Consider the following 16,688-nt stretch of genomic DNA (forward strand, 5'->3'; position numbering starts at 1 on the left):
CAAATTTATTACCGTTTTGACTTGCAAACTGTGAAAGATGAGAATGTTTTGAAGATACCTGCGTGACATTTCAGGCCCATCTCATATTAAATGGATAAATCCCTGACAGATTCAGTGCATTTAGCAGATTTTTGGCAGATTTTGTTCTGCTAAGTTCTCAAAGGCTATTTCTTGCTTTTGGAACGGCTAGAGAACACAGCCTTCTTCAGTCTGCACCAGTATAAAAATAAGCCTCCTGAGAGGGAAATTATTAAATGCAGAGTTCTCCTTAGCCATAATTTCTTCCGTAGCTTAGTTACCATATTGATTATTGTCTCATGTTGTATGGCCAAACGTCAAATATGTTCTGAAAATAATTTCAACATATGGAGAGCACTGCACTTTAATTTTGATACATTACAAAAGTAATGATGTAAAAAATTACAACATGCATCACAAGGGATGCACATTTCTTCTCAATGGACTAGTAACACGAATGTACATGCATATAAACACAAAATTAACTGTAATTTTGTACTTAATTTTGTACTTGTAAGATCATCCAGCTGCATTGATATTTGGGGGAAAGAAAAGGCTAGATGAACAGACCAACAGATACTGACCAAAGCCAGAAAAATCAAGAAGATTAAAAGTGAAAATTAATTAAATTCAAGAGGTTTTATATCATTGAGTGAATTTGTGCATCATTCAACTTGATAAAGCTAAGTCAAGATTATTGGGAGGGTAATTTAGGGCATTAATCCACTGAACACAGAAATAATTTTTTTCTACACAGACTTCACAATGAATTTTTGTAAATATATTTCAGTTTAGTACTCTCACTTTAGGAAGCTTTTCTATGTTTGGGTGTCTTTTTTTTTTCCATCTTTAATTCCATTATTCCCTTTTTAGCAACTTTTCAGCAACCACACTAATTCTTCCATCATGCATACAACAGAGGCTCTTTCATACAAGTTTTATTACAGAATAAAAAGATCTCCTCTGTCCAGTGGAAGTTGCAATCTAAGTTTCACATAAGTTGCAACAAGTGATTTTAAACAAAGTATGTCAATGAATGGCTGAAAATACCTACCGAAGTGGCTACACATGACATTCTGAAGTAATCAATCTTCCACTAACATCTGGGTTATTTGCAGGAACTTCAGCAGTGATACTTGTCATAAGAACAAGTGGAGCACTGCTAACTAATTTTATTCCCTTCATTTGCGTTGTATTTAAAACCTACAGACAGATCTTCAGCAGCATGTTAGCGTTGAAAAAGTCATGACAGCCATTCTCAAGAATACCAGAATGAAGACAACCACAACAAGCTCCACAATAGGGGTTTTGAATACGTAAAAGATCTTCATCACTGCACTGATCCTGAGTAGGAATGCCTGAATTGAGGAAGAGGTCAGCAGAGATGTCCCGCTACATACATGGAGGCAGCTGGTGAGGTACCATTCAGTTACACGACCTTTTTCTGTGACCATCTGAACTTTTTAAGGGCATGCTGCAAAATATATCGATAACTCATAGCCCTAGAAAACAATCAAATCCATGCTTTCTGCTCTTGGGATTAATATTAGTTGCTATGGTCACCTCAAAATTCTTTTGAAATTGTAAATAGCTCTGACTATTACAAGTGTTGAATAGCATCTGAAAAACAAGTATCAATTCTTTATTTTCTTCACTGCTCATAATTTTGTTACATTAGATACGTCTCTCAACAAATCAATAACAAAGAAAACTAGTGCAGTGCTCCTTCTCCAGCTGCTGAACAAAGGCCAACAGGTGATCTGGTGTTTAGATTTCATTCAGTCTCAGGTTAAGATTGACTCAGCTCAGTGGAGCTCAGGATAATCATTCACCATTATACTCCTAATACTTACCTGCAGTATGAGGGAGAAATCTACAGTTAAAGTTCCTTGGAGAACAACTAGAGATATAAAAATAATTACTTAAAAAACTAGTGTGCCTTCAATATTTTTATGTTTAAAATCTCAAAGCTTTGTTATTACAAGTCAAAACTAGACTAGAAAGAAGCATGGGAAATGTTCAGTAGGTCATACTTGCCTTTTTTAAAAATATATATTTTTTTAAAGTTTGTAAACAACTCTGATGTGTAATAAGGAGGAGCTTATGCTTTTTGTGTTTCCATTGCCCTGTTTGTGCACTGATGAAGATGAAGCAGAGAATCAATCATGCATGTGTGCTGAGCTGAGGTCCTCAGAAAGCTTGCAGATTTGTGTACAGTCCCAGTTTGGGAGAAACAAGCAGAAAGAACGTGTCAGGGAAGAAGATGAGGGGCTGGATTGTTCTCCTGGACAGGATTTCAAGAGGGCAGGCACAAGTGAAAAATTAGAAGCAGTTTCTTTAAGGTATTTTTTACATCCTATATCACTGATAAAAATCCATTCAATATTATAGAACTACAGGGTTGGTCTTGACTAACAGGAACAAGAGAAATATGGTTTTTATTTCTTCTTTCACGGCTAAATTGACTAGATTGCATTTAGAAAGACATCCCACCTTTGAAAGTCCTCAAGATATTTTTGCTAAGAATTATCAGAAATTGGACTTAAGCTGAAACTAAACTATTAACTCCATAAAAATATCAATAATATAGTCCAGACCTTAAATAATAGGTCAAGTGGCAAGACATATAAAAATATTTAAGATTTATCAAAACAGTCATTAAACACAAGTTTATGGCAGTTAAGTGAAAGTTTAAAGGTTTAACCCCATGAGAAGTTTGTCTTCTCCTTTCATTCAACAGTGGATGTCCCCATCAGATTCTTGTAAGATTTCATTTTAACTTGAACCTTCAAAACCCCTGTTAAAATTTGGGTCCACTGACACAGACCAGAATTTATAATCTACCAACTCATTTAACCAGACCTTCAAGCAACTGCAGCTAAAGATTTACCTCTGACAGTTTTCAGTGATACATGTAGGAACCTTGTGAAGAAAGTAACCAATTTTTCTGAATTTGAAATAAAACAAAGTAGAGCAAAAAAATTTAGAGATGCAAATAAAAACATAAACCAAGATTTTTTTCTTACAGATTTTATGTACCACCTCATATCTTTCAGTTTTACATGTGAACTAGTCTCTGCAATAAAGCTTCAAACATTTAAGATTGTTCTTTGCATTCTTAATAAAAAGTTATAAATTTTTTGTTTAAGGAAAAATTAACACAGTAAATCAATCTGGATGCACAGCCTGTCACTGTGTACTACCTACCAATGAATTTTGCTTGATTAAATCTCATTATTCTCAAATCTGCCCTCTATGATAAGATAGCATCGCCACTGCGAAGAATGATCTACAGACAAGTCAATGAGACAGCTGAACGATGGACTCGATGTTACCTGCTGGATCATAGTTCCATCAAGAAACCATCTTTATCTTTGTCAAGTGCAGGAGGTTCACTTAAACAACTTCATACCTGAAGTGATCTGTTTTCAATCACTGACTCAGAATTGCTGTATCGTGTTAACAGCCTTAGGGTAAAACCAAACCAAAGAATGTAAACTACACAATTGCTACTGAAGTATGTAACTGTTCCGAAAATGAAAGCCAAACTGCCATCTCTTTTAAAAAAAAATCAGTTAAGTAACAAATGAGCAACTCAGCATATAACATTCCGAGATTCCAGTTTGTGGCACATTTTTCCACAGATTAGCTGAACTGTAACCTACTTGGCCAACAGTTTCTTCGGGCAGGGATTTTAATTTTTCATGAATGCACTGCTCTAATAAAGTACTTGGCATTAGTTATGGCTTTTGAATTAAAATGCATTCACGACATTAAATTTTAAAATCACTAAGCCATTAATTTTAACCAGCTTTCTTTTTTGTGTAGTGTTCGCAAGAATTAGCAACTAAGTGCATATTTCACCAGCAAAAGAATGAAAGCTGTACTAATAAAACTTACTTTCGCAGGTCCCTGCAAAGAACAGTAATATTTTATACATTGACTGCATATCAAATGAAAGTCAAAACCAAATTTGCTGTTCTGATAAAGGCTTATCTGTCAAATATCACATAATAGTTCAACTTATGATCAAGGGCAACTTCACACACAATCTGCTATCTACATTTTCTTCTGTATTCAGAAATAAAAAGGTTTACAGCATTGCAGAACAGTTCTATAAATAGTCTAGCTCAAGCACTGACTTTAGTACCTATTTGTGAAACTATGTTGCTACAAAAATTTCCAGGTAATAACTAAATAGCTGAGCCTACTCAACTGAGGATGCTGATCTGCAATTTCTTCAGGTATGCAAGTCCCTGGGGTTGCCCTATTTTACCTTACAAAAAAATTCTCCCTTTGTCTACTTTGTTCAGGGTAGCATTCAGAAAGCTCAAATAATATAAATCATAGGAATTTTAGTTTTTAATATAAAATCATTAGTTCAGATATATCTACTGGCCCCTATAACCTTGCTACTAAAAAAAATAATCACCTGCTGACAGTATGGGAGCCCAATAGCAGACTTCAAACCAGTTTTCATCTTGTTTTATCTTGTTTCATCTCATTCATCTTGTACTTACGAAACAGTGTAGAGTTATGACACTTAAGATGTTTAATAGAAACAGCCAATTTGATATCTGATTCCCATGCTAGTATCATTCTATTGTTCAATAAACTACAGTCAGTGAAGTAGCTCAGTTTTAGTTATACATTTTAATTGAGTACAATTTACACACTTTATACACCTCTAAGTAGGGCGTCAAATTTGCTCAACAATAAGAATGCAGCTCACTAAAACAGATGTCTGATCCTCCAGCTTCCCCACTTCTTAGTATCGGTTTTCTTTATTACTCTACATTAACTCGCAGATAAATTAAGCATAACATAAGTGTCTAAAATTCCAGCTGTGTTGCAAAATGCTGCTGTAAGGCTAAATTTTTAAGTCCAAGTAGTTTCATAATCTATGTGCAGTTATTTATGAAGGCAGCAGGAATGCCATTCTGACAACCTAATTAAACTTCCAATAATGTCAGCAGGAATCTGATTGCAAAATGGCTCATTTTATAAACATCACTACTTTTATGACTGACAAAAATATGCATGATCAGGTGCCAACTCCTTCACAAATACATATTTTACAACTTGTGTTGTAAATTGCTTGCAAGTACAAAATTGTAAGATGTTAAAGGTCTATGCTCAATCCATAAAAAATGGCACAGTTCATACAAATATTTCATGGATTTTGCTCTTCTGCCAGTTTCACATCCATGTAACTTCACTAGTTTCAGAGGAGTTACTCCCAATATATACATAAATTTACACCTAAATCAAGCTGATCTCCTGTATACAATATTGGACCTGGGATTACACATGCGTTTAAAACACAAGTGAAATACTGCACAGAGAAAAGATAATCGGACCTTGCCTACTGTAAGACCACTATATAGTCTATATATCACAGTGCACGTAAAGCACATATTTCTTCAGAATTTGCTTTTTAAGTTTGCTGCCCATTGTAGAAGTCTCTTCACAACTGCACGGACCATGTGTCTAAGTCTGAAAAAAATTACATTTCTAATTGGAAATGTATGAGTTAAAACACCCATACGTGATATCCCACTATTTAAAGCAGTAATGAACCTTAAATCGAACCAATTCCTCATGTTAGCGATTGCTGTGTCGATAGCCATTACAGTTCTTCTCATTATACTACAGGTTAAAGTATTGTATGTTTTAGCTCACTCATGTATGACGTGGATACATTTATAAAAACCTTAAGTACTGGGAAAAAACAGTCATTTGGTACTGATCAACTGCCCATACAAATAGGAGACCTTCTAGTAGTTCAGTATTGCCTGCTCTTCTCAGACACTTTGCAGAATCCATTCAAAAATCCAGTGTCAGCTTCTAATCTTGGAGTCACTGGGGTTTTTGTTTGGTGGTTTGGGGTTTTTTTATGTTTCCATTAAGACTATTTAAAAATAGTAGTCTTGATACAGCAAGGATGGAAACATAATTACAAGTCAGACCTTACAGTTCTCACAAATTTAAGACATAGTTTTAAAAACCTCTTAAGGAGATGTGCCTTCTGGTTTTATTAAAAATGAAGGTAACATCAAATAAAAAGCAAAACTAAAGAAGAATAGGTAGAACATTTTACTTTTGTCCAACCTTAAATTTAAAGTATATTAAAAAAACATGGTTTGGAACTTCAAGAACAGGAATATAAACATGTATTTTCTATCCCAGAAAAAAAAACATGCGGGTGTTACAGTGTTTCATTATTCTCTACATCCACTGGTATGCAACATCAACTTAATGTTATTAAATAGATACAGAGATACCATAAATTCATACAAATACCAGGGTCTTCTGGCCTCAGTTATACTGTAGATCAAGGAAATCTGTTCTTTGGTAATTGGGAGTAGGCTCATTTTTCATTCCAATGCAGGACTGTTAGCAGGCCATATTAGCCACTCATCTCAGAAAATTACAACTCCTGTAGAAATAGTCTGGGATACTTTTGTCACAAGAAAATCATATTGGAGGTGGTATTAGAGGTATAAATGCAAAGAAGTTAAATTTATTCATTCCTTCTGGTGGCTGCTTCAGGAAAAGAAATCCAAACTCTCTCCTTCTCTATTCATTGTTTAATCTCGGTAACATTTAGATTCATACGTAAAGGTATTTTGATAGATGGGAATGTACACATGCACACTTTCAGTTTAAATAAAGAGACCTGTGTGGAGAATGGCAATTTAAAGTTAACATGACTCAAAGGTATTCCTATAATAAAGTTTAAAGATTTAGTAAACTGGGACATTACAAATCCAAAAAAATGTTTCTAGATTTTTCATCTTCCCTTTTTCAACAAAGACTGACAGAATATACATATACAGGTTGACATTTTGTTTTATCCAAAACAATTTTCACTTTGCTCAGTTTGAGAGTCCTATTGACTAAAATGTAATATCATTCACAACAAAATATTTTCAATAAGTGAAACAATAAGCAAAGAAAACCAAAACAAAGCTCAGAAGCTAAGTGGTTTAGAAAGCCTGGTAACATCTATGTGTGCGTAAGTGTGTCTATCTTTTTTTTATACATTATATATATGTAGACACACACACACATATATACACACACACGTGCGCACATGCGCACACGCACACGCACACATTTGTAACCTGCAGTGAAGATCAATCTATTTTCTAATAAGGAACAAAACACATTATTTAAAAATGTGGCTAATTTAACAAAACAGAGAAGAAACTGCTGCTATCAAAATATACAATTTGGATTGCAGACTAGAAGGCTAACAACATTAAAAAAATAGTTTTAAGCAAAACCCCTTTGCTTCTGAATAACAACAGGTATCAACCTGCCATAGCATGAAGCATCCAAACAAGATTTTATAAAAAGTTTAAACTGTGACCCTTCTTCATTTGTAAAGTTCTTGACATATCATATAGTGCGAGCTCTGGTCTCCAAACTGGAGCCCCTTTCATTTTTCTCAATCCATACTTCAGGAAATAAATGGCAGCTGAAGAATTCAGAATCTCAAGTGAGATTTGTGCTTTACCATATACCTGAAAAAAATTAACAGAAGACAACATTACTACTCTTTTGCTATTTATAGAAATTTTACCCTCAGTAATAATATGCACAGACTTTGCTAAAACAAAATTCTTAGAGAGTTAGCAAGTTGCTGAAGAGATGCAATGTCTTATATGCCATATAGCTCTGTATTATACACAATATTTGTCCCATTAAAAGACAGCCAGCTAAAACCTTTGCTTCGAAGAAAATTCATGTTTTCCAAGGCATCACATGACTTCTAACAGTGGAAGACCATTGTTAGAGATAACTCTAGTTCATTCTGGGAATTCAGAGATATAGTTTAGCTGAGACTTTTAAATAAGTAGCCACAGAAAGTGTGATGCTTGGAATTATTTTGACAATTCCCACAGGATTTTTCTTTTTGAAGTTCACTCAATCATTCAAGCAGTTTGCTGTGCAATCAACTTGAAAAGATTAAACATTCATGAAATGCATGGACTTCTCCCTTCCCTCAATATTTCTTCAACTGCTTCATGATAAGAAAGTTTTTTCCTCTACAACACGAAAAAGGTATTGCAACAAACCTCCTATTTCAGGAGGGCTGAGAGCCATAGAGAAGCAGAGTCAAAAGCAATGCTTGCTCTTCACAGAGCTGCTGTTGCTCCTCCATCCCTCGCTTCTCATGAAAGGCAGGGCTAAGTACTTGGAAAGCCCCTAAGATACGAAGAATCACCAGTCCAAAACTCATTACGTGCCATATCTTTTTTGACTTCCTCTTCTATCCAGTGCTGAGGACTCAAGGGCATCAGGATAAGATAATGCTTTGTGGCTCTTTATCTTAAGGTAGTTTCTCACTTTTCTAGTCTGTCATCTAGTGACTGGAGAGAGAAATCAGGAGAGCTTTCAGAACTGCTCAAAACTGCAGTCCCAGGGGAGGGCTTGCTGAACAAAGGAAAACTACACCACCTGGCTTGTTCTCCATTCCTTTCCTTCTACCTAAAGGGAGGTGGGGAATCATGGTACTAATCGATGATTCACAGTAACCACCAGTCCTTTAAATTCATGCATATCACACTTTGGAGATTATTTATAGCATGGAATAAAATATAGTGGTATATATTTAACTGTATCATCAGGGAGAATCTAAACAAGCAGTATTTTCAAACTAAGACATAGTTCAGATGTTTAAGTTGTATACAATTCCCTTGTCCCCATAACTTTTCATTCCCACCAAACATCATAAGAGCATGAGCATAAAGACTTTTTAACATGAAACATACCTGTCCAAAGTTTCCCAGAAGCGTAGAAATACTGGCCTGTCCAAGTGTCTTTTGTGGTAGCTTAGTTCTAACACTGTTACATCCCATTTCTGTACATTTGGATCCAGACGTACTTCATCATATTTGAGATGAAAAGCTTTAACTACAAGAAACAGGAAAACATTTAGTGTACAAACGTGTTTAATTATTAGTCAAAGAGAATTCCCACCCCCACTCCTCTTTTTTCAGAATAGAGCCTGAGAACAAAATTAATGAGCCCATCTCTCAAGAAAGTTAACTAGTTAATAAAGGGCACTGAGCTAAACATAGTGGTCGATGGCCACTATCAGGCCCCCATGCTATTACAGATTTAAGTGAAAGGGCAACCCCTATTTTAAGATGCATAGATTCCAGGAGAACAGCAGAAACTCATTGCCAATTCAAGCAGACTTTGGGAAACAAAGATGTTCTTTCTGAAAAATCTTTGAACTGTCCAAGAATTTTTTTTTAAAAAGCATGTCTTGAGACCACTGAGAAGGAAACCTGGCTACTTCCTGAAAGTTAGTGTACTGACTGGCTGCTCAGACTGATAGCAGAATGCCAGTGTAACCCCCAAGTGCTTCATATGAAGCATTCTGAGATATGTAGTACCTGCTAATTTCCTCTGATCTAGTACTCAGTTAAAAATGGTAAAATATTAACAGTTATTTTGCTTTTGGGAAGTATTGTCACATATAAATTGTCACATATAAATTAAGTATTATTCCTGCATTAAGGTTAAACGATATTGAGCAGAAGACAATCCACTTCTGAATCTGAAACCAATCAGTATTAAAGTGCACTAATATGCTCTAGGAGCAAGACCTTTAAAATGGTATTAAAAATTAAATATCTGCTCATTAAAGTGACATAATTCAAAATTTCATCTCAAACATTCACTTGCATATGCAAAAATAAGCTTGTTTGCTACATGAACATTAAACCCTCAGACCACATGTGAAGACGACTAAAGAGAACAATTTTAGACTCAACTAACAAAATGCTACATGACATTGCAATTGAGCAAATAAAACCCAGTTTGACTGGCTCTGGTCCAACACAAATTTTATTGAGCAATTCTTTATGGTAAGCTACCTGCTTGTTTTCCAAAATGACAGTGATAAGCTTTGACTATTTGTTAATCATTGCAGACCCAATGATTTACATGAAGAAATGCAAACTCTAGATGAAACAATGAACCGTTGCAGATCCCAGAAACCACATTTATGAAGACTACTGAAGACTATAAATATGTGCAAAGCAATAGCTTCAGGAAAAGTTAGACACGTATAACCACACTGATGTTGCCTGTGCTCTCTCCATTTATACTGTTTTTATTTTGAGGAGTGAGTGAAGTCATTAGGAAAAGTCCTAGAGATACTCTTATCAGAAAAATATTTTAAAATACCTTGCTGTGAAACAACAGAATGCATTTCTGAAATTAAAAAAGGTCCATTGCAATGTATCTTTATGAGTCATGTAAGAACGGATATCCTTTCACTTGAAAAATATAAGGATTTGTACACCTTCAGACTGACCAGGCTATGATTTTGATCTTTTGGCATAGCAAAGAGTTCAAAAATGCCAGAGCACATCATAAGAGTTCCTATGGCCCTCTATACATTTATATATACATAATGTTAAAATTAATAGGTACTAGCACGCAACTACTAGCCAGACCTTAAATATTTAACAGCATTTTTCTTGGTTTTGATTTTCACAATTTCCATTTTCTCTATATCTTCATTTTAAAGGGTTAGTTTCTGCTTTCATTAGTCTCTTTTGTTAAACTCCCTACTGTGGTGTATATTTTGTTTTACACTGACTTTCAGGCTCTTTCACTTTCTTCCTGTTCATTCTCCATCCCTCAAGCAATTCATTCTATTTTCTTGTTCACAGATACATCCTTAGCCTTCTGTCTGACCATTTTCTTTTTTTTTGCTCCTTACCAAACTAGCATTCTCTTTCCAGCTTCTACTTCACATACCAAATATGTGCACACATAAAACCTGATCAAACTTGTTTCCTTATCACACTGACTGGAAGATAACAGACTGAAGTGGGTTTTGGTTTTGTTTGTTTGTTTGTTTGTTTTTCTCTTGTGTGTATGCACTGGTTGGTTTGTTCATTTTTTATTTTGTAGTTTGTTTTTTTTTTTTAATTCTGTAGCTCAGAAACCACCAGACACTATAAAAATGTCTATTTTCTAAGGCAGCTTCACAATGAAGTAACAGCTAACAGTTTCTTTAGATATTATCACACACCTTATAGTCAGAGAAGTTAACTGTGCAAGAAAAGTGCAGTGTGTCTCAAGACACACTAGGCATAACTGTGGTAACCCAAAAACCTGTTCAGATCTATACAGTGGTAACATCTAACTCACAACTTAAAAGTATCTGTATCTTATTAAACTTTCAAGTTTTTGTCAGATACCAGATCATATTTGTAAATCCTTCTGAGTGAAATACTAGGTGATTAATCCTCTGCTCAAAGTAGTAATGAAATCTGAAGACAGCCTGTAAACCTGTTATCTATGAAGCGTTACAATATACATTGTCTTTTCACCTTTTTTTAGAAGCTTGGAAAGTAAATTTATACACTAGCTATTTCTGAACCTCTTGTAAAGATGACAGCTCTGAGATGATTTCTGTGAGCTTCCACAGGTCAGAACAGAAGAATTGCTGAGGGCACATTAATATTTGCCATCTGTGCAAAGACATCAGCCCCTGTCTTCCAAGTCACCCGAGTCCAACAGCACTTTGGCAGTACTTTGCCATAAGCATAGACACCCCACAAAAAAACCCAAACAAAGTAACAAACCCCCAAACACTTAAAAACAAAACAAGAAGCACCCTTACTTTTTGCAAAGATATCGACAGGTGATCCGTCAGGCAAGAGCCAAGGCCAGCCTTTGAACTGCCAAGCAGGACCCTGTACAAACACTGCCACCACACGATCCCTACGAACACAGGAAGAGACCGACATGTTGATGGCCTTGAGCATTTAAATTACATGCTTTCTTAAACAGGCAATATACCTTAGCACAGTTTCTTATTTTAGTAACAGCAGTATAGCGCGCTCAACAACCACACCTACAGCACAACTGCTTTTTTTCTGTGAAGCAAGAAAGAAAAAAAGTCATGTGATTTTTCCAGACTTTTAGCTCCATCCCTTTGCAGAATGCAGCTCAGTTTCTCATGTTGCATTTATAACAAGTCAAACAAGTGTTTATTTCTGGTCATTATTACTTTGCTTTTAAAAAGTGCTCCAACATTTTAGAGACAATCTTCTATGAACAACACTGTAAACTGACATGTCTCAATTTAAAAGCCTTTATTCTGAACACTGTTAACTTCTATTCTAATGAATTTTTAGAATAGACAGCTGCTAGATTTCTGCAAAGTGCATCATTTATTGTAAGAGTATGTAACCATTACCTGCAGTCTAAGAAAATAAGCTTGTGATTAAGATGAAGCTTTTATATTAATAAAATTTAAAAAAACCCTTTGAGAACAAATAACCTCCCACATACGGTCTTTTTCTTGAACATTTACATCATCCAACCATGGTTTCTACCTACTACAACAAATAATTACCTCTCTAATCTAATCCCCAAATTTAATTCATCATAAAGTCTACCAAATGGAAAAGAATAATCAAAGTGGAGTTTAGGGTTTTTTTGTTGTGGTTTTTTTTTCCCCCCCTTTTTTTTTTTTGTTTAGAAGACAGACTAAAGTTTTGCCATTTAAAATGATGCTGCAGGGTTTGTAATGGCTAACAGAAAACAGTGATAACATATTAACTTCTATATACTAATATCTGATTCTCCCTTGGATAAACACAAGCTAAAACACCCACACCGCTTCATCTCTGGTCAGAAGCACTTTAGGAACCATTGGTTCCTAGAACCAAAGGATGGTGCTTAAAGGTTTGATCATTAAACATTAAGTGCTATTTGATATTTAGAATTTCAAAACCACAGATTTCTGATTAGTTCAAGTTCTCAATACAGAGAACAATTAATTTAGGAATAGGACGTTTTCAAAATATTCCTCTACATTAAAATCTACTTTGAAAGTTACAAAACCACTAAAAAGGTTGTTGAGCATGTCTAAAATCTTTACACGTGTGAGGAAGAAATAAAAATGTTGCCTAATTCAATACATCAAATAACAATAAGATGTTTCTCCAGAATCTTCCTGCTCAAAGAGAAGTATGTTTTCAGAGCATTGAAGAATGGGCTACGAACAAAGTAATCTGTTTCCAGCTTTTTCTTAAAAGTAAAAGCTACCTATGATTCCCTTTCCCCAACTGGGGCTCTCCCTTGAGAAGTAAGCTCCCATCATTGAATCCAACTCAATGAATCTGATTCAATACTGAAATCACAGTTCAATCTTTACTGTCTGATGCGTTTTCTTTCTTTCTTAAACTATTACAAAAAGTTAGAACGTCAGATGCTGAAGGCCTGCAAATGTATCTTCTCAGCAGACTTCAGCATAGACTTCTCAATAGACTTCAGAAAGCAGACAAGAAAGGACAATTTTTCTCTCAGATCACATTTCAGTGACTTGCACAGCATTATGAACTAATAATAGAAAACTAATCATAATAGAAAACTAATATGAATATTCCTATTTGCCTTTCTGAAACATTTTAGGCAAACCTATTGTGCTGCTCATACTGCTAAAATGTAGAAAGTTATAATTTCTTAAGACCTTTTAAATAAGTTTAGTTTCATATTATTTTCACCTGAAGACTCCTGTACAGTTAACAATCAAGTCCATTCTTATATCCGTATCTTCACTTTTTAGTGAATTTAGTAACATTTTATTGGTCCCCTCCAAATTCTGTATTCTCCCGCTTAAGAAATTTTGTGAAGGGGAATCTATTTTACCAGTCTTGTGGCATAAGTTTCAGAGGTTGGTCTACTACTCGATAAGGTACAGTAACGCTGACTGTAGTTCCCCCAGGCTGCATCTGGTCCTTCCTTCTCTGTATTAGAGTTTCATTCTCTCGTTGACAGCCTTGCTTCTTCTTTTCATCTGATGGTACAAACCTTAGGGAATAAGGAAACATTCAGTAGACAAAAGCACTTTATTTGATGTCATCAGTTTTATTTTTCTGGATGACAGTGATCTTACATTAGCCATGATTCATCTGGTTACTATTATGTACGATACTATAATTCTGGTTTGTTTTTTTTTTTTTTTCTAAATAGCTTGTCTCATAGATTAAGTGCTTAGAAAATAAGGATAATGTGATCCTCACATCTTGTGTAATCTCTGTATGACAAAAATAAATGCTTAAGATGTGACACCCCCCCCCATGAATTACAGATCTTTTATTTTTCAGCCCCCCACCTTAAAAAAAAAAAAAAAGCAATTCCATTTCATGAGTCTCCTCTGTGATGTGGTGATAAAATAAAATACACAGAACAGTTCTCAAAATTGGCATCATAAATGTGAGAGTAGTGTAAACCTTTTTACTGATGAATCTCAGTGGATTTTGTCAAAATGAAAAATACCAAAATTGTATATTTTATGGAACTAAAACTATGTCACAGAAAGGTAAGCTCATGTGACCAGTATCACCTACCAGGCCAGCAAAAGCACAGAGCTCAGACCACCTTCTCCTAATATTATATTCCAAACCACCCAGCTGCACTACTAACACAGTTTGCTGCTGACATTTCATTTCCAAAACTTCTGATAAAAAGAAATACTATGTTTCACTTAACTGCAAAAGTTATCGCAAGTATGGGTGCTGCATTTTAAAAACACGGTACTCTACATAATTGGTAAGATTTCTCTTCATTATAGTACAGATGGTGCTTTTTAAAACTTTACTACATTTTTTGGGTAAGTTGTTTGTACCATTTCTATTTGTTCTCTTCAACCTATTTCCATGTGAATACTAAAAACCAATTTGAATGTGCTTAAACAGGCAGACTGCACTTCCTATTGCTGGAAAAATAGAAAAAAGGAATGAAAAAATGAAGTATGAGGGAAAATTCATTATTCAGTCAACCTGAAAATACCAGGTTTTGCTACCATCTTCTATCCAATGAGAAAATGGCATTTTGGGGGAAAAAACCCAAACAAACATGTTTTAAGGCAGCACATGGAAACTGTCAATAAACCTTCAAGCAAAACTATTTTACTTTCCTAACGTAAATACACAGATGAAGCCCCCAGATACTCTTCATGATTTAACTGTTTCAAAACCAGAAAGTCACAATCAATTTCTGAAGTGCACATTCAAATGCACTGGAAAATTAAAAAAAAAACCACCACCCACAACTGCAAATGACTATGAATTGTGCATTAAAGTTGACTACTGTTGCAAATACAGAAAAAGCATTACAAATGTTAAATGATAAGCTATAAATTAAATTATGCTTATCTGTTTAGTACATGTAAATCAACGCCATTCTAAAGAAAATACAGACCAAAAAGCTATACAGGATACACTGGGAAAAAGTACATTTAGGCACCCTAGAATATTATAAAAAAAAAAAATCCTAAGACAGTAATTTTGCCGATAATTGAAATAATTAGAAAACAGTTAATATTTACATATATTCTATCTACCACAGCCAACTGACACATACAACTGCTACACACAGAAGCATTCAACACAGTCGTACTTTGGAAAAAGCTACCAAACGTGACATCTTAGTTAAGTATTTCTAGTCAAGTTGCTAATTTAAAAACTCAGAAGTGAGGTGCAACTTCAATCATGAGCATACCTAATGGCCTGTCCTGCCAACATGTTGCAAGCTTTGCTTTGCCAATACTGTCAGGAAACTATTTTATAATTGAAAATAAGGATTTGCTCGGTGGTCTTGAGCTTTTAAGAACACCATTCATGAGTCTCTCTTCACCCATCACAACTAAGGAATCTGGGCTGGAAAGATGGAAATAAATGTTTTTCTAAAAAAAAAATATTTCAAAAATTACAAAAAAACAAACCACTCAAGCATGTTTTACCCCAGGGGCAAGTTCTACATGAAAAGCCAGGATCACCTAAAATGGTGGAGAGCTTGAGAAGAATTTTGTTCTTTCTTATGTGTCCCATGCACTAAACAAGAACAAACTCTTACAGAATATGTAAATAAAAACCAAACAGCTGTACATACATTACAGTGATAATCAAATTTTCATAGGAACAGCAATCTAAAAGGTCACATTTTTAATTTAATTTGTAAATGTGAGGAAGCAAACACATTTTAAATGGAAACAGGAAACCTAGCCATGCCTGCCAAATTAGACAAGAAGCAATATTGGTATTCTACAGACTCTAACAATTTCACCACTATATCTGAGACACACCTCAAAGCTGGCTGAAACAGGCATTCTCAACTCTGCTTCTAGCTTTAAATATTTCTGTGGTTAAGAATTAAATTCAACACTAGTTTATTGACAGTTTCTCTCCATTTCAGCTAGAAATGGTGCTACAGCCATTAAGGCACCATTCAGTTGTGCCTCAGTTACATATCTTCTAAACAATAGCTTCAGTTTTATTTACTGTAAAAATCTCAATGTTTTTGAACACATTTCTCTAGGACAGAACATAAAATAGCTTGTTATCTGAACTTTCTGAAGAAAAAATATCAATGTGCAGGTTCACATCAAACAGTACAGAAGATACGGTCATCTTCTCTAAGATGACTTCCCTTTTCATACGGAAAGCATTTAAGGAAATGGTTACATATATGTACACACACAGAGTACAGGAATAAATGACAGTGTACAAAAAGTTTATGAAAGATATGCTTGCATTTCTGGGAACCATTGATTCAGTAAGTACAATAAAAGCCATATGCTCAAGAATTGAGAATCAATAGAAATTACTGTATGATTATAAATACAA

At 34.8% G+C, this 16,688-nt stretch overlaps 1 protein-coding gene across 1 annotated transcript in view; it reads right to left on the reverse strand.

The window, feature by feature from the left end:
- Positions 1-4,080: 4,080 nt before the first annotated feature.
- Positions 4,081-16,688, reverse strand: part of CDC73 (cell division cycle 73) — a 111,954-nt gene continuing 99,346 nt past the window's right edge. The window contains exons 14-17 of the mRNA XM_074876760.1: positions 13,711-13,872; positions 11,675-11,775; positions 8,799-8,940; positions 4,081-7,547 (exon numbers count right to left, since the gene is read on the reverse strand). Coding sequence (XP_074732861.1) covers positions 7,511-7,547; positions 8,799-8,940; positions 11,675-11,775; positions 13,711-13,872 — 442 coding nt within the window. The 3' untranslated portion in view covers positions 4,081-7,510. The remainder of the gene's footprint in view (positions 7,548-8,798; positions 8,941-11,674; positions 11,776-13,710; positions 13,873-16,688) is intronic.

Source organism: Strix uralensis, chromosome 8, assembly GCF_047716275.1.
Source record: "Strix uralensis isolate ZFMK-TIS-50842 chromosome 8, bStrUra1, whole genome shotgun sequence".
Classification (NCBI taxonomy): domain Eukaryota; kingdom Metazoa; phylum Chordata; class Aves; order Strigiformes; family Strigidae; genus Strix; species Strix uralensis.